The following is a 26,821-nucleotide window of genomic DNA, read 5'->3' as shown; positions in this document are numbered from 1 at the left end:
ATATAAACCTCTGACATTTTACTTTTTACATGTTTTATCATTCATAGATGCCAGATTTTAATTTTCAGTAGAAAGCTTTTAAACATTAGAGTTAATTTATTTGAATTATAATGCATATTTTGACAAGTTATATCTTTCTTAACCTTTATTTTAATTAAAATCTACATTTATTGACTGCCTAGTAGATTCACATAGAAGTAGAATAATAAACTGTATGATGAACCTATATGTTAATTATTTACTGGTCAGATCATGCATAATTTTATAATATAGTCTTTATTTCTCCTCTTTATATAGACTCTGGAACTTCTTTATAGAATTACTAATGCACAGAATATAACCGTTATTGTCCAGAAAATGCTTGAATATTTACATCAGAGCAAAGAAGAATACATTATCGTCAATTTGGTTGGCAAAATAGCTGAGCTGGCTGAAAAATATCCTTTTTGAACGATGATTCATAAAATACCTTTAGTTATACAGTGATTTTAAAGTGGTGGATATAGATGTGGTCACTTGCAAGTGGAGTTTAGAAGATTCAGTGGTAGCTTCTATTACTGATTTTCAAGTGTTGTCAAAAACAGGAATTTGTGTTAGGCGATAGCCTCCTACGGGGTGGCTTTTTCTCTGGTTTCTTTCACTCAGAGAGTATTTTGAGCAGGAAAATACAGGAACCTGTACTTGGTTCTTATTTTAGTCCTTCCTTGTTTTTGGCTTTACTTCTTACTCATTTTCTTTTCTGAGTAAAAGTCCTTGTTTTTTGGAAGAGTGGGTTGGTTAGGATGCTATAACTTGCCCCTTGCATTATTATTTATTCTAGAAATGATCATAAAAAGGTATTTGGGAACTCCATTCACATGTTACTTTTCCTCACTTTTGTTTTTTAAAAGTCAGAGGGACGTTACAGGTCATAAGGATAGTCCATTTAAGAAGAAAATGTCCATTTAATTCTAAGAAGAAATGAGTGAATAATAATCAAATTATCTCAGAAATCTGCTCAAGTGTAATTTTGTTCTGGAGAGTTCTATAGCCCTGGACAGAAGATTGATACAATTTTAGAACTGATGAGGAAAACAGATTAGAAAGAGGTTAAAGAACTTGTTCCAAGTAGATAGACATTTAATCTCTCTAAAGTGTATATAATTTTCCATTAGTTCTTAGTCCCTATTTAGCTGTTTTTTTTTTTTTTTTTAATATGTTTGTTATTTTACATCTATTTATTGGGTGCCTTTATGTGTAAGCCTGGTGCTAGATAAAGTGACATAAACTCAGTTTGTTAAATTTATTAAATAAGCTTGTACTGAGCACCTATTTTACATAAAACAAGGTATAGAACAATTTATGGTTAAAGAAATTAAAGATAAAATGCCAGTGTCGGATGGATTGGGGTTATTTTTAAAAAAGTTGCTGTGGAAGGATAATTTTAATAAGTGGCATTTGGAAGTGTACTTGTTCTTAACACTGTGGACACATATGCTCCTGATAATGCGTGGTTTATTCAGACAATGAATGCTGTGTTTTCAGTGGGAGGTGATGTAATACATCCTGATATTCCCAATAACTTTCTGAGACTACTCGCGGAAGGTTGGTAAAACACTGCATCCTGTAAGAATTTTTAAATTAAATGTTTTTATTACAAAATCCTTAGGGAATTGAGAGGAAATTAAACCGGCATATCAATTTCTTTATAGGTTTTGATGATGAAACAGAAGACCAACAACTAAGACTCTATGCGGTTCAGTCTTATCTTACTTTACTAGATGTAGAAAATGTATTCTATCCACAGAGGTTTCTTCAAGTAATGAGTTGGGTGAGCAAAGTACATTAAATCATAAATTCATATGACTTTAAAAATAAAAAAACAACTGAATGTTAACATATTTCTTTCTGAATTCATTTAGTTCTACCCAGCTGATTTCTTTGGCTGTTGGTTTTCTTTCCCAGTGGCCACAGGACATATAAATAGTAAAAAGTGTCCATTCTCCTTCTGCTACTTCACTTGTTCATATTGTTTAAATGTGGGTGTTGGTTTAGATGTTGTGTAGAATCGATGTTGGTTCTGCTTTAAAAAAATTAAGATTTCCCAGTGAAACTATCTGGACCTGGAAATTTCTTTTTTTTTTTTTTTAAATTACCAATTCAATTTTATTAAAAATTTCTTAACTGAATTTTTATCCAGTTCAGTGTATTTTTAAAATTTCCTTCAGACTACATTTTTCTCTTGGGTTGCTTAGAACGTTGTTTAGTTTCCAAGTATTTGGGAAATTCTCTGTTAATTTCTGTTGCTGATCTCCATTGTGATCAGAGAAAATATTCTGTCTGATTTTAGGTCTTTTAAATTTCTTTTCTTCTTTCTTTTTTAAGAGAGATTTTTGTTATAGGGTGTGTGTGCTTGTCAGACAGAGAGAGACAGAGAGACAGAAAGCAAGAAATAAACCCCCAAGGGGGATGGCAATGCTGCAATCCCTTCTCCTCCATCCTCTTGGGATTTTGGGCACATACGCACACATGCCTAGCTTGAGGGTTTTTTTTAATTTTTTTTATTGAGAAGTTTTTGTTATAGGGCGCGTGCGCTCGCCAGACAGAGAGAGACAGAGAGACAGAAAGCGAGAAATCACCCCCCGGGGGGGTGGCAATCCCTTCTCCTCTATTCTCCTCTCGGGATCTTGGGCATGCACGCACGCACATGCGCCCGGCGTGAGTTTTAAGCCACTGGGTCCGGGACACGTACCGCGGTGGACTACGTGGGAGTCCAGCGACATAACCATTACGCTAACTGCTGGTTCCCCCTAGCTTGAGTTTTAAGCTGTCAGGTTCGGGACTTGAACTGTGGTTGACTACATGGGAATCCAGTGATGTAACCTAACCATTACATCATCTGCTAGTCCAATTTTTTTTTTTGAGAGTTTTTTTTTTTGCTATAGGGCGTGTGTGCTTGCCCCACCCGGGGGGATGGCCACGCTGCAGTCCCTTCTCCTCCATTCTCCTCTCGGGCTCTCGGGCACGCACACACATGCACCCAGTGTGAGCTTAAGCCACCAGGTCCAGGACTTGAACCACGGTCGACTACATGGGAGTCCAGTGACATAGCCATTACGCTAACTGCTGGTCCCTTAAGTTGCCTACTCTTCAGAGCCATCTTTCATTTCTTTGAACCACTCTATAGATTATCTTGAGGACTGAACTCGTTTAGTCCTATTTCTTTTTCTCTTGTTACTAGCTATCAAAATTCCCTTGCCTGTCATCCTACCTGCCTCTTTTCTTGCTGTCCTAATATTATACCAAAACCATAAAAATATTCTATGAATACTATTCAGGAAAATATCACTGTCCCCACATTATCAGTTAATGATCCTTAGACCAGTACCCCCTGACTAAGTTAGATATGAGGAAAAGGACATAGAACATAGATCAGTGTTCCTTGGAATCGATTCTGTGGACCATCTCCTATCAGAACCAACTTCTGCTTGTTCAAAATTTATGTCCTGGGGATGGGGCCAGCAGGTGGCATGGTGGTTAAGGGTACTGGACTCCCACTTGGCTGACCACGTTTTGAGTCCTGGATCTGGTGGCTTGCTTTCTCATTTTCCCTCTCTCTCTCTCTGGTCAAATTGAAATGAATAAATAAAGTTAAATAATTCTTTTAAAAAAATGTATGTCCTTAGGGACAACAGACATATTAAGTCAGAATGTCTGGGGATAGAGGCTAGAAATTTGTATTTTTATGAAACACCACGGGTAACTCCTACCCATGCTAGCATATGACAGTTACTTACTTGAATGTGTATTAGAAATAATAACAGAATGTGAAAAGTGCTTATAAAAACAACTAACTCTGAAAGTCCAGAAGAAAGCTATTGTAAAGGTATGTTTGTTTTGTATATATTGTGCACGACAAAGATGTAGAAAATCTTTTTGTACTGAATTTTAATTTTTGGTATAATTTTGAACCTAAAGTCATACAATTGCATTTTTATCTAATAATTTCTTCACCATGAGGTAATATTTAATCTAGATTAAATTCACTCTACCAGTAGGCACTTTGTTTAGATGTATGAGTATAGTTTACTGTATAACTTGGTATGTTTATTAACATCTCTTTGTTTTACTCATAGGTGTTAGGGGAGTATTCCTACCTCTCAGACAGGGAAACACCAGAGGAAGTTATAACTAAGCTCTACAAGTTACTTATGAATGACTCAGTTTCTTCAGAAACAAAAGCCTGGTTAATTGCTGCTGTGACCAAGTTGACAGCCCAAGCACACACTTCTAATATAGTAGAGAGATTAATCCAGGAATTTACCATATCTTTGGATACTTGTATCAGGCAACATGCATTTGAATTAAAACATTTGTGTGAGAATGTGGAACTTATGAGGAACTTGCTTCCGGTGGATAAGAGTTGTGAAGACATGGTGGTAAGACATCTGTGTTCCTTTTTTTTTTTTTTTTTTTTTTTAGGAATTGCATTGTTCTGAAAGTAATTCTTGCAGTTGTGATATATCAGGAATATATCAAAATACAGTTCCCATTGGTGAAGGTTGGAGCTTATCTTACATTAGCATGAGGGAGAATTTGTGAGCTTCATTCAGTACCAACTCTTAGTAGTCAGGGACAACAGAATGTCCCTTCTAAAGAACTACCGAGAAGGCTGGAAAAACTGGGTATCCACTTGCAGAAAGATGAAACTGAACCCCCATCTTTCACCATTAACAACAGTCAACTCAAAGTGGATCAAAGATCTGAACCTAAGACCTCAGACAATAAAACTACTTGTGGAAAATGCTGGGGAAACTCTGGGAGACATTGGAGTAGGCAAAGACTTCTTAAATAAGACTCCCAAAGCACAGGCAATAATCCCTAAAATAGACAAGTGGGACTATATTAGACTAAGAAGTTTTTGCACAGCAAAGGACACAGTAACAAGTGTGAACCGACAACCCTCAGAATGGGAAAATATTTTTGTTAAATATGCCTCAGACAAGGGACTGATAACCAGAATACATAGGGAACTCAAGTGCCTTATGCGAAAAACAATGATTAACCCGATTAAAAGATGGGAAAGTGAGCTGAACAAAAGTCTCTCTAAGGAAGACATACGAACAGCCAAAAAGCATATGAGGAAATGCTCAACATCCCTCATCATAAGGGAGATGCAGATAAAAACCACAATGAGATACCACCTAACCCCTGTCAGAATGGCAAAGATTAAGAATATAAAAAGTGATAAGTGTTGGCGGGGATGTGGTGAAAAGGGAACCCTCCTACACTGTTGGTGGGAATGTAAACTAGTTCAACCACTGTGGAGAACAATATGGAGGTTCCTCAAAGATCTACAAATAGAACTACCATTTGATCCAGCAATCCCACTTCTGGGTATTTACCCAAAAGACAGGAGAACGCTCAGTCAGAAAAGTGCTTGCACATCCATGTTTATTGCAGCATTATTCACAATTGCCAAGACATGGAACCAACCTAAATGTCCACAAACTGATGAATGGATTGGAAAAGTGTGGTATATATACTCTATGGAATACTACTCAGCCATAAAAAATAACAAGACCCTGGAATTTGATAGAAAATGGTCAGATATGGAGGATCTATTGCTGAGTGAAGTAAGCCAGGCTATGAAAGAAAGATATTGTATGTATCCACTCAATATATACCGACTATCCGCATTCTATGATAGAGAGCAAAAAATCGGAGGACATAAAAGCAGTGAAGGTACTTAATGAGAATAGGACAGTGTGGAATGGGGGAAATGAAGAGAAGAGGATAGAAAAAGATAGCAAGTGAACAATAGAGCGACAGGACATTAGTGAGAAACATATATGGCTTATTAACTGTTGATGATGACATGTATAGTATTCTCAACTGGATTGGTCTGAGAAGTATCTCATGATGGGCAAAGTATTTTTACAAGCAAAATGAGAAATAGCAATTGACTGTTTTAAAAAATAATTAGAATAATAAAAATAATGATTGGGGAAAACATAGAAAAGATATTGAATGTTGAAGTGGGGAGATTAATGTCTCTGTACTGACGGACATGCATGGCATTCCCTTTTGAAAAAACAATGTAATACACTGTAAAGTTATATGTAATCCAATGTAATATAAAGAAGATTATGATGATGATAATAAAAAAATAAGATAAAAATATTTATAGAGGGGTCGGCAGGTTGCATGGTGGTTGAGGTGCTAGACTCCCACATGGCTGACCCTGGTTCAAGTCTTGGACCTGACAGTTTGCTCTCTGACTTCCTCTCTCTCGCCTTTGCTTGTCAAATTAAATAATAAAAGTAATAAATAAAATAAATGTATATTTTAAAAAGTTAAAAAAAAAGAACTACCGAGAAGATATTTATATCCTGTGACAATAATCTCTGTAATATAATTTATAAATTTCTTTTATTTTTATTTCCTTTGAAATTCTATAACTCATTTAATTGCTATTAATTTTCTTTGAGAATGTAAAAAAAAAGTTCTCCGTTTCGTTTTGTCCCATCTACTATCTAAATTCTTTTTTTCTTTTTTTTTTTATATTAAAAAGCAAAATATTTAAAAACAAAAACGAAAACACAGCAACCTAAGGTTGGAATAGCAGTAAGTCAGACTGCTGCTGGTGTTCATGATGGTCTTGGGTTCATGCTCCTTCATCTTCAGGCAGGATGTAGGCATATAGCTCTGCACTTAGGTATATTATATGTGACCAGGAAGAACCAGATAAATGGAAAACACAAGAAAACAGAAAGCAGCAAAAAATTTTCATTAGGCAATCCCAAAATGCTCTGCTTTTTTCTTCTTTGCCTCCGTACCCTGTGTAGTTTCAGTTCTAGCTAAACTTGTGACAGACCTAAATTGTTCCTTCCTCTTACTCAACTCCTCATCATCTTCAGACTTTCAGGAGGTTGAAGAGGAATTCAAACCAAGTCTTTGAGCTTTCCTTTAGCTGATCCAAGTTAAGCACAGGCTTGGTGTCAGATGACAGACCTCCTGTTGGACAGAAGAAATCCCAAATTTCGCTGCAGAGCAGCTTCTTACTCTCCAGGCTCATTGAGCATAAGAAACAATTCAAGCACATTGAATTGTTTGGCCCTCTTCTGCATTCTTTTGGTCTGTGGTATTTCAGATGTAATTTTTACCACTTTCTTCTCTGCCACATCAACAGTTTTTTTCAGGGAGCTCTTCCTCTTTGGCAGGCAGTTCTGTGGGCTTTGGTTCTTTTTCCTGTTTCATCTCCTAGTATGTCTCCAACCACCCCCTCTTCAGCATACTCTTCAAGGTATGCCCAAAGCCTGTTAATGAGATCTTGCTTTATTCCCTTGGTGTCCAAACTTAGGCTCGACACGACATTCTTCCTTTAGTTCAGCAAGCTTCAGTTTATGGAGCTCCACTGTCTTCTGCCACCATCTTATTACCCCTCTACTTCACTAGGCCTACTATCTAAATTCTTCACCACTTTGGAACCTGAATTCCTGCCTTCCCTTTTCCTACCTACTTTCAGTCATCACTCCTTTAAACATTTTATTTACGTATTTAGGTTTTTGCCATAGGGTGCATGTGCTTGCTAGAGAGAGGGAAAGTGAGAAATCATCCCCCAGGGAGAGGGCCACACCACAATCCCCTGTCCTCCATTTTCCTGTTAACCACCGTGCTACCGGCTGGCCCTGGCCCTGACTCCTTTTTATCTAAAGCTCTTAGTGACTCTTCATCTTTCTTTCTTTACTTTTGAATTTGCCAGAGCTTGTGTACGCTCGCCAGAGAGAGTTAGAGGCAAAAAGTAACCCCCCACCGCCCGCCCCAGGCATGGTCACACCACAATCCCCTTTTCTTTGTTTCTCCTTCCTGTCAGAGTTTTGGACATGTATGCACACATACCTGGTGCATGTTCAAGATCCACCAGTCTGGATCTTGCACTGCGAAGCTGGCCATGTGGGATCCCCTTTTCTTAACCACTCAGCCACAGGGCTGGTCTATTACTCAACTCTTAACTCATACCAGCCTGTCCCTCAAGTTGGTATAAATGAGAAAATTTCCAAAAGGCTGCAGATTTGTTCACGTTTTTATGTGTCAGATGTCTTACAGTTGAGAAAGAGAAGAGAGCAAGCAATATTTCCACTAATTTTGACTGAGGTTTTCATGGCTTGTTTTCATTTTGTTTGTTTGTTCATAGCTGTTTGTTCATAGCTCAAGTGTAGAAGTCTTCTTTAGCATTTGGAAAAGCATCAAGTAATTTTCCATAGATTTGAGAAAAAGCAGAGATGTCTACTGAAATATGAATGAATATGTGCACATAGTATTATTACCCTATGGAGTAACCACACTTCCGTTTTTCCCTCCATAAAAGATAATGCTGAGTACATAGCCTCATCTCTTAAGAATCTTAGTGAAGCTAAACCTTTCCAAATTCAGAGTATGAGGTGCCACTTACATACGTTTGAGAATTACCTACTGATCTATATAAATGATCTGAGCTGTTTGTATATACTTGTCTAAATCAGGAGAAGCACATTTGTGGTTGGTTTCTGGGGTCATTGCTGCCCTATCCCCTTGTGTGTATATACTTTTTCTCTATTCTTTTTCTTTTCTCCCTTTCCCCTTGCTCCTTCTTCATGTCATCATTTTTTCATCTTTTCATTTAATCATTCATTTTCTTGTACCTTTCTATTCATTCTTGCCAAAACAAGTAGTTATCCAAAGATATGTGAAAATGCACTTTCAGATACAAAGGAATAAGAAAGTAAAACCACAGGTATTAGGGGAGGCTGAATAATTGGCCTCTAAAGGTATCCACGTCTTTTTTATTTTAAGAATTATTTTATTTAACTAACTAACTTTGTTTCTTTCTCTCTCTCTCTCTCTCTCTTTTTTTCTTTCATTTTGACCAGAGAGGGACAGAGAGAGAGAGGGAGAGAGCGAGAGTGAGCCAGCAGGTCTAGGACTTGAACTGCAGTTGGCCATGTGGGAGTCCAGCGCCCTTAACCACCATGCCACCTGTCAGCCCCAAGGTATCTACATCTCCCTGGAATTTGCGCATGCATTGCCTTAATTTTTTTTTTATTTTTAAATGGTAGTGCATGTGTATTGTATATACTCACGAGAGAGAAAGAGGAACCCCCTCCACAGGGTCTTGTCATATTGTGATCCCCTTTCTCCAGCCTTCCAGCTCTCAGAATCCTGGGTACCAGCATGCATGCTCAGTGTGTTCTCAGGCCAACCTGGGAATCTAAACCCATGGCCAGCCATATGCTTTCCAGCTTTGCAGGATACTTGTGCTACTGCTGTACCAAAGCAGCTGGGAAATTACCTTAAATGTTAAAGGAATTTTATAATGTGGTATAAATATTTTGCGATGGGGGGATTATTCTAGATTGTCTAGGTAGATTGTTATAATCACAAAGATGATTAAAATTCCTTCTAAAAATTATTTATTTGTTTGTTTGTTTATTTTTTGCCATAGAGAACGTGCGCTTGCCAGAGAGATAGAGAGGGAGGTGAGAAGAGGGGTCCCCCCCCCCCCCGCCCCATTGGGGAATAGTCATGTTGCAGCCCCTTCTTCCCCATTCTCTTGGGATTTTAGGCATGCACACACATGCACTTGGTATGATTTTCGGGCCTCCAGATCTAAGACTCAAACCACTATCGACTGTGTGGGAGTCTAGCGCCTTGAACACCATGCCACCTACTGCGCCCTAAAATTCTTTTCTAAATTATTTTATTTAAAAAATTTTTAAAGTTAAAAAGTATTTTTATTACCCTAAAGTCCATTTTTTTTTCTTTAGAGGTTTTTGCCTTAGGGCACATGCTTGGGGTTGGGGAGAGACAGAGACAGTGAGAAGGAAAGTGAGAAATCACCCCCTGGGGGGGATGGCCATGCTGTAGTCCTTTCCCTTCCATTTTCCTCCTGGGATCTTGAGCATACACATGTATGTGCCCGATGAGTTTTAAGCCACTGGGTCCGGGACTCAGATTACAGTCAGCCTTGTGGGAGCCCAGCAATGTAACTGCTATGCCATCTGCTGACCCCTACCCAAAGTCGTTTTAATGGGCTAGAGGTTGGAAAGAAGTAAAAGTAACAACAGAAGGAGAGATTGGAATGAGGTAGCCATAAGCCAAGGATTACTGGAAGTCCCTAGAAGCTCAGAGACAAGAAACACATGGTCCCCTGGAGTATCCGGAAGGAACTACCACTCCTAGCACCTTGATTTTAGCTCCTAGAAGCAGGAAATCAGTAGTCACTACACCCCGGGTTTTGGAGTTTCTCTCCTGTAGAGTTACAAGTTTCCTGAGGGTAGGAACTGTGTCTTCCTTTGCCTCAATCATAGCACCTAATAGGATGTCTTAACATATTATATCCTGGGGCCGGCAGGTGAAGTGGTGGCTAACGGCGCTGGACTCCCACATGGCCAACCACAGTTCAAGTCCTGGACCTGGAGGCTTGCTTCCTTTCTCTCTCTGATCAAACTGGAAAAGAATAATAACAATAAATAAAGTTAAATAAAATATTTAAAAAATATATATTAGATCCTCAGAAATGTATTCTGTAATGCAGTGAAATTAATGATAATTGAAAATAATCTAATATTATTAGATCCTTAACTGGGTGATCTGTTTATAGGTGTCTCAGAAAGCTAGAGATAGAGAGTTGAGTAACATTTTTTAGAATTGAGGACTTTCTTTTCCACTTAAAATTTTTTTTGAGAGTTTTTTTTTTTTTTTTTTTTTGTTCTATAGGGGGTGTGCACTCTACTGAAGAGCGAGACAGAAAGCGAGAAATCATCCCCAGTGGGGATGGCCACACTGCAATTTCTTCTCCTCTATTCTCCTCTTGGGATCTTGGGCATGCACACATACGTGCCCGTAGTGAGTTTAAGCTGCCAGGTCCAGGACTCGAACTACAGTTGACTACATGGGAGTCCAGTGACAATTTTAAGGATAGAGACCAGCAGATAGCATAATGGTTGTGTCACTGGACTCCCACATGGTTGACTGACTACAAGTCTCAGACCCAGTGGCTTAAAACTCACACCAGGCATGTGTGCGTGGGTGCTTGCCCAAGATCCTGAGAGGAGAATGGAGGAGAAGAGATTATATCGTGGCAATCCCCCTAGAAGGGTAAACTCTTGCTTTCTGTCTCTCTCTCTTTGACGAACACACACACCCTACAGCAAAAATCTCTCTCGAAAAAAAAATTTTAAGGATATATAGGCTAAGATTACTTATGTGAATATACAGTCTACTACTTAATACATTTGTTTGATTCCTAATTTTTGCTTAATTTTAATACAGGTAGATGCTTCCTTATCTTTTCTGGATGGTTTTGTGGCTGAAGGACTGAGTCAGGGGGCAGCGCCTTACAAACCTCACCACCAACGCCAGGAGGAAAGACTTTCTCAGGAAAAAGGTAACTTAAAAAAATTATTATTTTACTTAACTTTATTTATTTATTCCTTTATTTCAATTTGACCAGAGAGAGACAGAGTAAGAGAAAGAGAGAGCAAGCCACCAGGTCTGGGACTCAAACCGTAGTCAGCCATGTGGGAGTCCAGCACCTTTAACCATGCCACCTGCTGGCCCAGATAGAGGTAATATTTCTGTGGTTTATAATCTAGATTATAGGGACATGAATTTTTAAATGTAATTGTTACTGTAGTCAAGTAGGTAAATTACCAAGAACATTTACATTTTATTATTCCTCTTTAGATCTGCTTGTGATTTGTTTACTCTAACTAGGTTTTTAGGTACTCAGAAAAAAATTATAGCCTTGAGATAGATATCCCCAAAGTCTTCATGTATACAGGTGCCCAAGGTATGACAGGCACGCTGGGATTTTTTTTTTTTTGAGACGTTTTTGCTATAGGGCGCATTTGCTCGCCAGGAAGACAGAGAGAGAGAGAGAGAGATAGACAGAAAGCGAGAAATCACCCCCCAGGGGGAATAGCCACACCACAATCCCCCCCCATTCTCCTCTCGGGATCTTGGGCACACACGTACACGCGCCCGGCGTGAATTTAAGCCATTGGGTTCGGGACTCGAACTGCGGCCAACTATATGGGAGTCCAGCAACATAGCCATTACGCTAACTGCTGGTCCCGGGCACACTGGGATTTTGAAAAAATGTGAAGGCTGAATTGTCATGTTGGTCGCTGTGCTGGAAGGCTGACATGTATTAGTGTGCAAGTATCTGTGAGAAAGTTTCAGGAAACAAACTCGGTTACTCTGGACTAGTGAGTTTCATTTTCATTCCAGGCAGTCTAGTATTTCCTGTGTGGTAGAATATTTTCTTTAATGAAATATCTGATCTGTGAAGTTAGGAAAAGCTAAGAAAAGAAAGAATAACTTTATACTTAGAAATGCAAATCGTCAGGGAAAGACTTCTGTCATGATTTTGGTAAAGGAGAAATCTTATTGTATTATTTGGATGGTGGATGGGAAGTATATATATGAATATTATCTCTTTAGGAATTAAGAATGTCAGTAATAAAAAGTTAAATGCTGGAAGGTTTTATTGTTTTCATTATTTGCTTTTGTTGGGTGTTTATTATTTTTCAGGCTCTGTGCTAGGTGTTCTGCGTACAACGAAACAGGTGATCCTAAAGTGGTACCAAAAAGTTAAAGACGCTAATAAGGCTTATTTAATTATTTATTTATTTATTTTCTTTGGAGAGGTTTTTGCTCTAGGGCATGTGCGGTCGCCAGAAAGACAGAGAGAGACATAGAGACAGGAAGTGAGAAATCACCCCCCAGGGGGGATGGCCACGCCGCAATCCCTTCTCCTCCCTTCTCCTCTCGGGATCTTAGACATGCACGCACACGCACCTGGTGTGAGTTTAAGCCACTGAGTCCGGGACTTGAACTGTGGTCAACTACATGGGAGTCCAGCGACAGCTATTACACCAACTGCTGGTCCCGATTTAATTTTAATATCTTTATTTTATTGTGGTAAGAACATCTAACATGAAATCTACCCTGTTAACAGATTTTAAGTGTATTATATATTGACCGTAGGTATAAAGTTGTACAGCACATCTCTAGTGCTCAATTCATCTTGTTTTTCTGAAATGTTCTGCCTATTGGTAACTAACTTCCCATTTTCCCCCCCTTTTATTTCCTAACAGCCACTGTCCCTCTCTGCGTCTGTGAATTTGATCATTTAAGATATTTCATATAAGTAGAATCATAGAGGTTTTGTCTTTCTGTGACTGGCTTATTTCATGCAGCACAGAATCCTGAAAGTCATCACTGTTGTTACATATTGCATTATTTCCTTTTTTTAAAAGGCTTGTAGTTCTCCTGTGTGAGTGTGTGTGTGTGTATACACCATATTTTTTTTTAGTTGTATTTTTTAAAGAGTTATTTAACTTTATTATTTTTCTCTAATTATTTTCATTTAACTTCATTTATTTGCCTATTTATTTTTTAATTTGACCAGAGAGAGACAGAGACAGAGACAGAGAGAGAGCGAGAGAGAAGGAAAACGAGAAAGCAAGCTGCAAGGTTGGGAACTTGAACTGTAGTTGGCATGTGGGAGTCCAGTGCCCTAATCACTACAGCACCTGGTGGCCCCATACCATATTTTCTTTATCTATTCATCTGTTGGAGGACATTTAGGTTATTTTCACATCTTGACTATTGTGTATAGTGCTGTAATGAACATAAGAGTGCTATAATTCTTCATGGTCCTGATTTTAATTCTTTGGGGTAAATACCCAGTAGTAGGATTACTAGATCATATGGTGATTCTATTTTTAATTTTTCTGGTGGCTACACCATTTTCCATTTCTACCAACAGTGTGTAAGTGTTCTAGTTTCTCTATATCCTTGGCAATACCTATTGTCTTTTTTTTTTTTTTTTTTTTTTTTTAGGGTTTTTTTTCTTTAGGGGCCGTGTGCCGATTTTTTGCTATAGGGCACGTGTGCTCACCAGAGAGACAGAAAGTGAGAAATCACCTGCTAGGGGGTATGGCCACACTGTAATCCCTTCTCCTCCATTATCCTCTTGGGATCTTGGGCACACATGCACACATGCCCAGCGTGAGTCTCAAGCCACCCAGTCCGGTAATCAAACTGCATTCAACTATGGGAATCTAGCAATGTAACCGTTATGCCGTCTGCTGGTCCCACCTGTTGTCTTTTTAAAGTTTATTTATTTATTTACACACACAGATAACCCTGACTCGACCCCTCCACTCCCAGCCTTCTCGGCAAGATTATGGGTGCACCCATGGATACACCTGGCTTGTTCAAGTTCACCCAGGACCTGAACCTGGGCCTTCCCTTATGCCTCCCGTATAGCACAGTGGTACCCTACCACCTGTGTCACTGTGGTTGGGTCTGTCTTTTGGGTTTTTTTGATAAAATAGTCATCTTGTTAGATAGGAAGTAATACCTTGTGGTTTTGATTTGCTTTTTCTGATGATTCATGACACGGAATATTTTTTCATTTACTTGACTTGTTGGCCATTTGTATGTCTTCTTTGGAGATATATTTATGCAAGTTCTTAGCTTATTTTTAAGTCAAGTTATTAGCTTTTTTGTTTTTTAAACTTTTGAGTCATAGGGATTCCTTATATATTTTGGATATTAACCCCTCATCAGCTATGTAGTTTGTAAATATTTTTGTATTTTATAGGTTACTTTTTTACTCTTTTGAGTTTTTTTTTTTTTTCTTGCTGGGCAGAAGCTTTTTTGGTTTGGTGTAGTCACACTTGTTTTTGTTTTGATTATTATAGTTCCTTTTTTGTAAAGAGAGGTTTGCTATAGTGCGCATGTGCTTGCCGGAGAGACAGTGAGACAGAAAGCTAGAAATCACCCTCTGGGTGGGGTTGGCCACACTGCAATTCCATCTCATCCATTCTCCTCTTGGAATTTTAGCCATGCACTTACGTGTTTGATGTGTCTCAAGCTCTCAGATCTGGGACTTGAACTGCAGTTGACCATGTGGGTATCCAGCGATGTAACCATTACACCATCTGCTGGTCCTGCTCTGTGATATATTTTGAAGTCAGGAAATGGGATGCCTCCAACACAGTTCTTTCTCAAGATTGATTTGGCTATTTGTGGTCATTTATGGTTTTTCACTGGTGAGCTCTACCAGACATTTAAATAAGAATTAATACCAATCCTTCTCAAACTCTTTCAAAAATGTGAAGAGAGAATACTTCCAAACTTATTTCATTAGACTAGAATTACCCTGATACAAAAGTCAGACAGACACCACAGAGGAAGAGAAAACTTCAGTATCCAGGGTGAATATTGATGAAGAAATCTACTAACTACTAGAAAACTGAATCTAACAGCACATTAAAAGGATCATATATCATGACCAAGATGGATTTATTCCTGGGATGCTAGAGTGGTTCAACATATAAAAATCAATTAATGTGATACATCACATTGATATCACACTAATGTGAAACAGCTCGTTAATAAAGGTTAAAGGTCACGATTTTCTCGATGTAGAAAGACAACACAGTTCTTTCTCAAGATTGATTTGGCTATTTGTGGTCATTTATGGTTTTTCACTGGTGAGCTCTACCAGACATTTAAATAAGAATTAATACCAATCCTTCTCAAACTCTTTCAAAAATGTGAAGAGAGAATACTTCCAAACTTATTTCATTAGACTAGAATTACCCTGATACAAAAGTCAGACAGACACCACAGAGGAAGAGAAAACTTCAGTATCCAGGGTGAATATTGATGAAGAAATCTACTAACTACTAGAAAACTGAATCTAACAGCACATTAAAAGGATCATATATCATGACCAAGATGGATTTATTCCTGGGATGCTAGAGTGGTTCAACATATAAAAATCAATTAATGTGATACATCACATTGATATCACACTAATGTGAAACAGCTCGTTAATAAAGGTTAAAGGTCACGATTTTCTCGATGTACAAAGAGTGTTAGATAAAATTCAGCACCATTTCATGATAGAAACTCTGAACAAACTAGGAATGGAAAGAAATACATTAATATAAAAAAGGTCCTATATGAGAAACCTATAACCCATACCATCATAGAGGAAAAACTGAAATCTTTTGCTCTAAGATCGGGAACAAAGTTAAGATGTTTACTCTTTCCATTTCTAGTCAACACAGTACCAGGTTGGAGCAGTTGGGTCAGAAAAAAAGAAACACATGTAAATTAGAAAGGAAAAAGTGAAATTCCTCTTTACAGACATGAACACACACACATACACATCTCTAAAAACTTCATTAAAAAAAAAAATCCTAGAACAAATAAGCAAATTCAGTAAGTTTGTAGGATACAGTATTAGCATAAAAAAAAAGTTGCGTTCCTATATGTTAACAACCAACTATTTGAAGAGGACACTAGGAAAACATATCAATTTACAATACCATCAAAAAAATGAAAATACTTGGGACCAGCAGTTAGCATAATGGCTATGTTGCTGGACTCCCACGTAGTCAACCATGGTTCGAGTCCCGGACCTGGTGGCTTAAAACTCATGCCGGGCGCGTGTGCATGCGTGCCCAAGATCCTGAGAGGAGAATGGAGGAGAAGGGATTGTGGCATAGCGTGGCCATCCCCCCCTGGGGGGTGATTTCTTGCTTTCTATCTCTCTGTCTGGCGAGTGCACGCACCCTATAGCAAAAAAAAAAAAAAAGAAAAGAAAAAAACCTCTCAAAAAAAAAAAAAAAGAAAATACTTATTAATAAACTTAACCAAGGAGACAGAAGACTTAGGTACTAAAAACTACCAAACATTGATGAAAGATATCCAGCAAAACATGAATAAATGGAAGGACCTCCAGCGTTCATGGATTAGGTCTTAATATTGTTTAAATGTCCGTATTACCCAAAGTGACTTACAGATTCAGTGCAGTCCCTATCTTTTAAGGGTTTTGATGCATTATTAAGCACAGTAGTATCCAATAATCTAGAAAATTTTATTCTCTTTCAAAGGAAAATAAATTTCTTCCTCATTAACACCTTATCTATTTTTGTTAGATTATATTGGTGGGAAAAAGTGAAATTTTAAATTACAGTTGCGCAACCTGTGACTGTATTGCATATCAAAGTCTTATGACATTTTGGGCTTGGCATGAAATCTTTTGTAGCTCTACAAGTGAGAGATGTGGTCCAATTGTTATAATTTCTTATTTTCAAATGACTGAGGTCATTAGTTGCCATTACTAAGAAGAGTGGAGTAGTGTAGGGTTGGTAGGAGGGGGAGCCCAATTCTAGGAACTGTTGTTTTTTAAAAATCAGTTAAGTGACTGAGTCAAATATTATAGATAGCCCTGGACTTCCTCAGGCTGATGTAGTCCTTTGCCAAGTACATTTTTTCCTCCATAAAACCATCATTTTAAATAGGGTTAAGCTCTTAAATTATACTCTTCCTTTCTCCTCCCAGATCTATTTTTCAGAGGTTCTTTAAAGCAAAGTTCAAAGTGCATGAGCTTAGACTGTTATATAAAAGAGTACTGGCTATGAGACAGGACATAGCACATGCTTAATAAATATTTATGGAGTAAGTTATAAACTTAAATATTTTAGAATTGGAACTGGCTAAGTAAGTTATAAATTTAAATATTTTAGAAATGGAACTGGCTATAAGAAAATAAAGAGTGGGAGAAATAGGTATTTTTTGCATAGAGTTGTTAATTCTGGAATCTTTCAAGTATCAATCAGTTCTGGGACTGATCTTATTTAAGATCTTTATAAGTCATTTACAGAGAGTAATAGTTAATAAGTGATACTTAGTTCTTTTGATTAGGAAAAAAATGTCCAAATAAACTCCAGGAAAATACTGTAAGATAATAAGAATTGACAAAAATAGATGGGGTGATAAGGAACAAATTTTATTACCAAGTCACACCCCTAAAAAGCATTTAGGAATTAGTGTGGGTTATTTAATTAAGATATTATTTAAGTATGTTACAGCCCAGTGTTTACGGCCCAGTGTTTGGTAACACCAGAAACAGTAAGGGGAAATAGCCATATTTCTGTCTCCTGAACTATGGCTTTCAGAAAAACACATTGAGAGGGACCAGCAGTTAGCGTAATGGCTATGTTGCTGGATTCCTGTGTAGTCAACCATGGTTTGAGTCCTGGACCTGGTGGCTTAAACTCATGCTGGGCACGTGTATGTGCGTGCCCAAGATCCTGAGAAGAGAATGGAGGAGTAGGGATTGTGGCGTGGCCATCCCCCTGGGGGGGGTGATTTCTGGCTGTCTCTCTGTCTCTCTTTGTTTTTCTGGGGAGCGCACACGCCTTATAGCAAAAACCTCTTTAAAAAAAAAAAAAAAGAAAGGAAAAGCACATTGAGATTGTTATTCTCTCAAAAAATATTATTAAATAAATAATTTAAATGATTGAAATTAAGTGGTAATAATAAATAATAGCTGAGGAAGGTCAGAGACTTAATAGCCAAATGGGTAAAGTACAGTACAGAAAGACAGAAGGACCAACAAAGGGAGACCTTGCAGTTCTAGAGATGAGAGTACCAACAGGCAGGCCCAAGCCACGCTTCTTAGCTTGAGTTCATCAGCAGGGTCCCCCGAACCAGTCTGCTGTGGGGACTGAGGGTGCTTTCCAGCTTGCACAGTGCTCAGGGGCACCGCTCAGAGTGGTCTACCATCTTATACTCTGCCTGTCAGCTCAACCTTCATCCACATAGGGAGCAGTTAGGTTTGGGTATACAGAACCAAACACTTGAGAATAGGAGACTCTGGAGGAATTCTTTCCCCCATAACTCCCTTAGCAATAAAAAGAGAGAACCTCGCTTTTGAACCCAAAACTCCTACTGTGAATTCTACACTCCCACCCACAGTCAAAGAGGGAAATTGGCACAGAGCTTATGCATATCATAGAGACATTCAGGAGTACACAGCTACAGAAACATACTTCAGAGAAATAGGAAGAAGTGAGGGTACCACCAGATGACTGAACATTAAAGCAGAGCTCAAGAAATAGAAAATTAGGAAGTACTTCCCCCACAAAAGATCTTAACTCCTCACCAACAGTGGGTTGAGCACAAGAGATCACAGAAATGTCAGAAGAAGAATTCAGAATATTTATGTAACAAAACTCCAAGAGATTCAGGGGAAGAGTTTCAGGGGAAGACAGAGAACCAATTCCAGGAGAGGAGAAAATCCTTCCATGACTTGAAGGAGGAAAGGAGATAGACACACTGAAAAAGAACCAGAAATTTCTGGAGATAAAGAATATGATGCAGGAAATCAAAGCAATCTCAAAAGTAGCAACAGCAGATTAGACCTTGCAGAGGAAAGGATCTCTGACCTTGAAGACAAAACCTCATTAAAAATGAAGGCAATATACAGGAAATTCTAGATACCATTAACAGCTGAATGGCCACATAATAGGTATTCCAGAAGGTAAAGAGACAGGGAAAGGCATAGAAAACATCTTTCATAATTTATTAGCTGAAAACTTTCCAAACTTAGAGAGGTATGTGGACATCTATATCCAGGGGAATACAAAGGACACCAAATAGATACAACATAAGATCTTCTCCAAGGCATATCATAACCAAATTAGTAAAAATCAAAGACAAAGACAGTATTTTAAAAATGGCAGGTGAGAAATGCCAAGTTACATACAAACTGGAATAACATCGGGTCTCTCAACTGAAACAATGGAGGTAAGAATGGGAAGGCATATTTAAAACTCTGAAAGAGAAGCTGTATCAGCCAAGAGTACTGTACTCGGCAAGATTATCCTTCAAATGAGAAGGAGAAATAAAATCAGCCCCAGATAAACAAATGCTGGAAGAATTCACCAAAATGAACATAGCTCTTCAGGAAGTACTTAGGAATTATTATGCCAGTAAAGCTAAAGGGAGACGAATAGGAGTAAGAGAACACAAAACAACTAGAAAAAAAGGATAAGGCCGCACATATTGATAACAACATTGAGCGTCAGAACTAAATTTGCCAACTAAAAGGCTAAAAATGCAGATTTAATTATTTTACACACAAGCAGACTTAAATAGTGGGTCTTTGGGAAAGTTATGATGCATTTTGGCATAGAAAAGTACATTATTGACATTCTTGACAACCTAATACAAATTTACCAGTTATTCAATAGACGGTACACACAGAGAGACAGAAAGCGAGAAATCACCCCCCAGGGGGGATGGCCATGCCACAATCCCTTCTCCTCCATTCTCCTCTTGGGATCTTAGGCACACATGCACACGCACCCGGCGTGAGTTTAAGCCACCAGGTCCGGGACTCGAACTGTGGTCGACTACGTGAGAGTCCAGCGACAGCCATTACGCTAACTGCTGGTCCCTATTTTTATATATTTATTATAACCATTATTCATTGTATAAAACCAGATAACAAAGGAAAAGTACAAAATATTACAAATAGTTGAGTCTTTCTTTGGCAAAATTCTTTTTTAAAGAGTTTTTTTTTTTTTTTTTTTTTTTTTAAAGAAAACATGCCCTCGTGCACTCATCTGAGAGGAAGAAAGAGACAGAGAGACAGAAAGTGAAAAATCACCCCCTAGTGGGGATGACCACACTACAATCCCTTCTTTATTCACCTCTCAGGATTTTGGGCATGCACACACATGCACCTGTTGTGTTTCAAGCCGCCAGGTCCAAGACTCAAACCACAGTAGACCATGTGGGAGCCCAGCACCTTAACCACTATGCCACCCGCTGGCCCCTGGAATGAATTTTTAAATTATTTTCTAATTTATTTATACATTCAATCATTGTACATCACTACAACTTGTAAAATGAGTACATGTCACACCAGCCTGGAATGAATTTTAAAAAGGCTAATATCAAGAAATTTGTAAAGTCTGCACATCACCAAGTTACTGACTTTACCATGTCTTCACTTTTAAACATTTTTTTCTGATTTTGTTTAGTTACTGTTTTTTCAAGTACTTACTCCTTTATGCACAGCACAGTATTCTGGTCTTAACAAGAACTCACAGTGTGTAAGTAAAAGTGTTCTTTTTCTGTCTCTTCCCGAAGAGCTATTGTTATGTACAATTTTACCTATCTCTAACTGAACCGATGATTGATACCCACAGATATTTTTCATATTATAAACTCTTATCTCCCACAGTATTCTACATGGAAATTACAAATTCTTTCATTGGCTAATATTATCTTTGTTAATTTGTGAGATTGTTGCTTTTTCTCCGAACTATTTATTTAATTTTATTTTATTATTATTCTTCTGATATACCAGAGAGAGACAGAGACACAGAGAGGGAGAGAGGGAGAGTGAGAAAGTAAGCCACCAGGTCCGAGACTGGAATTAGCCATGTGAGAGTCCAGTGCCTTAACCACCACACTACCTGCCAGCTCCTGTTGCCTGCTTTTTAATCAATATGTTTTTCTTTAGAATAGTATCTCACAGTAAAGAACATTGTAAACAGTTCAATACATACTTGCAGAATAACCATTAGAGCAGGTTTTGAATGTTCACAACATAATTTGATGTTAAATGTTAAAGATGGTGAATATGTTTTATGTCACTGATTTGTTTATTGCACACCGTATATATGCTTTTTTTAAAAAAAGATTTTTTAAACTATTTATTTATTTAATTTTAATTTGACCAGAGAGGGACAGAGAGAGAGAGAGAGAGAGACAGAAAGAAAGAAAGCAAACCACCAGGTCCAGGATTCGAACCACGGTTGGCCATGTGGAAGTCCATCGCCCCCAACCACCACACCAACTACTGTCCCTGCTACTATACTTTTTTTTTTTTTTTTAAATTTTGAGAGGTTTTTGTTTTAGAGTGTGTGTGCTCGCCAGAAAGACAGAGAAAGACAGAGAGAAAGAAAGTGAGAAATCACCCCCCATGGGGGCTAGCCACGCATGGGGGATAGCCACGCCACAATCCCTTCTCCATTCCTCTCTTGGGATCTTGGGCACACATGCACACGTGCCCAGTGTTAGTTTAAGCTACTGGGTCTGGGACTCAAACTGCGGTTGACTATATGAGAGTCTGGCAACATAGCCATTATGCCAACTGCTGATCCTTATACATTCTTTTAAAGACCATTCTGTACCCTACGCAGATGTGTAATGATTATATATAAATCATAAATTACAATAAGTAAAGGGAAAAAAATGAGTCGGAGTACAAGGTAAGTGAAAGGAATGTGTATATGATTGAGGCCTTTAAAGTAATGAAGGATATGAGTTAAATATTGAATTACTTATGCGTGGGATAATACATGTTATTATCTCTTACCTGGCTTATTTCAGTAACTGCAGCTTTGAGGACTCTCTCTGCCTTCATTTCTCTGCATGAATTACCCTTGGCCCTCAATCATGTTTTTTAAGTCACAGTCCCTGATATTAATGACAGCCTTTTTTTTTTTTTTTTTTTAAATGTTTTTTGCCATAGGGCACAAGTGCTCATCAGAGAGAGATAGTGAGCAGGAAAATGAAAAAAAAATCATCCCTAGGGTCGGGGGGAATGGCCACACTGTAGTCCCTTCTCCTCCATTCTCCTCCTGGGATTTTGGGTATGCATGCACATAGGCCTGGTATGATTTTTTTTCCTTCTTTGTTTCCTTTATAAAGTTTAATTTTATTTATTACTATTTTTCAGTTTGCCAGAGGGTATGCACATTCACCACAGAGAGACAGAGTGACAGAGGGAAATTAAGAAAGCAAGCTGCCAGGTCTAGGAGTCGAACTGTTGTTGACCACATGGGAGTTCAGCACCTAAACCACCAAACCACCTGTAGACCCCTGTCCTTATTCTTTTTTTAAAAGATTTATTTAATTTATTATTTTTATTTGCTACAGTGCACATGTGCTCAGCAGAGAAAGAGAGAGAAGGTGAGAAAGCGAGCTGGCAGGTCTGGGAACAATAGTCGGCCATATGGGAGTCCAGTGCCTTAACCACCATGCCACCTGTCCTCTTCTTCATCTGATTATCTTGTATATAAAGTTGCAGTTCAGCCACTTTCTTCCTTTGCCTGTTTTTGTTCATGCATTTTTAAAAGAATTATTTTATTTAATTTTATTTATTATTACTTTTTAATTAGAGAGAAAATAGGAAAGTGAAAAAGCAAGTTCACTGGGTCCAGGACTCAAACTGTGGTTGGCCATGTGGGAGTCCAGTCTTAACCACCACGCTGCCTGCCAGCCCCTGTACATAAATTTTTGTCTGGCTCCCTGCATGCACTTGACTCTTGCGCATCTAGTTAGTGCCTCAAAATCTTTGGTCCTTTTAGTCATTCATCAGTGTATGGATCTTGGAGAATTTTCACTGAAGAATGAATATAATATGGTTTGGAGGCTGGCAGGTTGCTTGGTGGTTAAGGTGCAGGACTCTCACATGGCTGATTGTGGTTCAAGTCCCAGACATGGTGACTTAATTTTTCACTTTCCCTTTCTCTGTCTGTCTCTCTCTGGTCAAATTAAAATAATAATAATAATAATGATAATAATGATAACAACAAATAAAATGAAATAAATCATTACTTTAAAAAAATAATATGGTTTGAACTTCAGTTCTCAGCCTTGAGTCTCTCCAGGCCTTCCTTAGATGAGAGTTTAATTCTTTTGTCTCAGAATTGAAATTTTATTTGTCTGCTCTATAGTACTGTCTCCTTCCATGTCTAGTTTTTTTCTTTCTTTATTCTCAAACTCTGTTCTACTAATTTGGAACTTCTCCCTGCCCTTTGGCTTAACCTCTTAATTTTTGCGTAAGAAACATCCGTTGAGCTATTCACCAGATTGAGCCTAGGAATGTTTATTTAAGTAAAATATGGTTATCTCTTTATTCATGCTCAGGGAACACTTCTGAAGGAAAGCAGCAACTTTTCACTGAACTTGGTTTATCACGTTGCCTTCCCTAATTGTATACCTTTTTAGATTCTAAGTGAGGTTAAATAAAGATAAATGAAAGTCAGTTTGCCCTTGATCTCCTAGTAATATGAATTCTTCAGTAGACATTCAGTAAATGGTAACTACTTTTTTATTATTATTACTATAAATATTTGACTAGATCATCCCTCAGATCCATTAGAGTTTAAAAATTGCCTCTGGATTTTTCTTTATTTCTGTAGTGCACAGTAAATGATGATTTTGGTTTCTTGCTTTGTTTTAAATATGAACCTCTATCTTTGCTTTAAATTCCAGTTCTCAATTTTGAACCTTATGGACTCTCCTTTTCTTCATCTGGCATCACTGGACGACAGTCTCCTGCTGGCATTTCTCTCGGGTCAGATATATCTGGAAATAGTGCTGAGGCGGGGCTAAAAGAGTAAGTTCCTCTCATGTTAAATCATGGACTTGAGTGTTTAAATGTCCTTTAGCATTCCGTTGGCCTTCTGCTCTGTATCATCATACTCATTATTTGCTTGTTTTAGGGTAATTTCTTAGAAGTTTATTGTTTCAGTGGTCATCAGAGAATCCAAAGGGAAAGGCACATTTGTGACAGTGTGTTTTGGTATAATGGTTAAGAAGAGTTCCTGAAAGCTAAATTTGTTTTAAGAATTATTTTATTTAACTTTAATTATTTATTTATCTTGATTTGAACAGAGAGGGAGAGAGGGAGAGAGGGAGTATGGGAGAGAGAGAGAGATTGAGAGAGAGAGAGAGAGAGAGAGAGAGAGAGAGAGAGAGAGAGAAAACAAGGGGCACTTGGTCTGGGACTTAAATCGTGGTCGGCCATGTGGGAGTCCAGTGACTTTAACCACCTTGCCACCTGCCAGCCCCCTAAAAGCTAAATTCTATATGGGCTGTTGTTTCAGTTCCTACTTAGTGCTCTCAAAGTGTTGACACTGTATAGTATGACTTTATGCAGTCGTGTCACTTACCATGGGTCTGTGTTCTGAGAAATGCATCTTTAGGTGATTTTGTCATGGTATGAACATGGCAGAGGGTCATCACACAAACCTGGATGGTCTTGTCTGTTATACACCTAGGCTGTGTGGCACAGCCTGTTGCTGCTGCACGTTGTCATGTGGTCTGTTGATTGAAAGGTCATTCTGTGGCACATGAGTGTACTTAAAGAGCCTTTCGATCTTCTAAGACAGCATGGGATGTGTAGAAGCTTTATATAGAGTAATAATGTGTATGTTATTACTATATATTATACATTTTTAAAATAATTATTTTTGTTTAACTTTATTTTATTTATTTTAAATTTGACCAGAGAGGGACAGAGAAAGAGTAAAGCAAGCCACCATGTCCAAGACTCGAACTGTGGTAGGCTGTGTGGGAGTCCAGCTCCCTTAACCACCACGCCACCTGTAGACCCTATTATGTTTCTTTTTAAGAAGCATATCAGGGGGACCAGCAGTTAGCGTAATGGCTATGTCACTGGACTCCCACATAGTCAACTGCAGTTCGAGTCCCGGACCCAGTGGCTTAAACTCATGCCAGGTGCATGTGTGTGCGTGCCCAAGATCCTGAGAGGAGAATGGAGGAGAAGGGATTGTGGTGTGGCCATCCCCCCTGGGGAGTGATTTCTTGCTTTCTGTCTCTCTGTCTCTCTCTGTCTGTCTGGCGAGGGCATGCGCCCTATAGCAAAAACCTCTCCAAAAAAAATAAAGAAGCATATCAGGACTTACATACCCAGGTATATAGTCAGCATATCATTCTACATTCCTCATTATCTATTTGTGTCATTCTTCTGACAAATCGTCCATTTCATTGGGTGATTGACAGATACAGAGAGAAACATAAAGTGAGGTGGAGTAGTCACTTGTCACTTGAACCTTCACGTGAGGCCGTCGTCACCTGAAGATTATACTCACCTGAGAAAGTCATATAATTTTCTTGAATTGCTTTCAGAGCTCCTTTCTAGCCATCTTGAAAATTGGTGATACTTTTGTTTAAATGTCTTATTTGGCACCGAATTTTATCCTTTTAAGGTAGATTTTGATTTTGAAAAAATATATATTTTTTTGGAGAGGGTTTTTTTTGGTTGTTGTTGTTATGAGGCGTGTGCACTCACCAGAGAGAGAGACAGAGAGACAGAAAGTGAGAAATCACCCCCCAGGGGGGATGGCCTCACCGCAGTCCCTTCTCCCCCATTCTCCTCTCGGGATCTTGGGCACACATGCACATGTGCCTGGCGTGAGTTTTAAGCCACTGGGTCTGGGACTCGAACCGTGGTTGACTACATGGGAATCCAGTGACATAGCCATTACTCTAATTGCTGGTCCCAAAATACAATTTTTTAGAAACATAATTAAGTTAGTAAAATGAGAGGATATATATGAAGTGTGTAGGACAACCCAGTGCATAGTTAAGTGATTGACAAATGATAGGTACTATTAATACGAATTGTCATTATCATTATTATCATTACCCAGTAGCTGAGTTTACCAAATAACATCAGTGATCACTCTGGGTAATTTTGGTGAATATACTGATGTGAGACTAAAGTAATAAAAATGGCTTTCTTGTTTATGAAGGAGATTTAGATCATCTAAAGGAGTTCAAATTATTTTAATTTTAATGGCAGCATTGTTGGAATAAATGGGATAAAATCTCAAAGGTGACAACATTGGAAGATTAATTTTGAGTTGTTATTTTCATTAAGAAGTCAGACACTATGTTCCTCTGTATATTTGTCAACACTCTAAAGAGTTGGTTATAAGAAATATTTAGAAGAATAACACGAATAGGTCATGAAGAATGTGGAATGATATGCTGAATGAATAGCAAATTCTCTTTTTTGTCTTTTTTTCTTGTCCTGTTAACACTTTTATTTTCCTTCCCATTTAGTTTTGGTACTCTCAAGCTTGAGGAGCAGATATAGTTTTTTTTTTTTTTGGAGAAGTTTTTGCTATAGGGGGTGTGCATTCCCCAGACAGACCGA

The 26,821-nt window shown here is 38.2% G+C and overlaps 1 protein-coding gene and 1 pseudogene across 1 annotated transcript in view; one reads left to right on the top strand and one right to left on the bottom strand.

Moving 5' to 3' along the window:
* Positions 1-26,821, top strand: part of AP4E1 (adaptor related protein complex 4 subunit epsilon 1) — an 89,489-nt gene that overhangs the window by 43,851 nt on the left and 18,817 nt on the right. The window contains 6 exon segments of the mRNA XM_006168757.3: positions 298-437; positions 1,472-1,584; positions 1,692-1,810; positions 4,116-4,418; positions 11,293-11,407; positions 24,130-24,253. Coding sequence (XP_006168819.2) covers positions 298-437; positions 1,472-1,584; positions 1,692-1,810; positions 4,116-4,418; positions 11,293-11,407; positions 24,130-24,253 — 914 coding nt within the window.
* Positions 6,553-8,538, bottom strand: LOC102481273 (SAP domain-containing ribonucleoprotein-like; annotated as a pseudogene).

The sequence above is a fragment of the Tupaia chinensis genome, unplaced genomic scaffold (assembly GCF_000334495.1).
Source record: "Tupaia chinensis unplaced genomic scaffold, TupChi_1.0 Scaffold146140_1, whole genome shotgun sequence".
NCBI lineage: Eukaryota > Metazoa > Chordata > Mammalia > Scandentia > Tupaiidae > Tupaia > Tupaia belangeri.
This window is presented reverse-complemented; position numbering and strand designations above follow the sequence as displayed.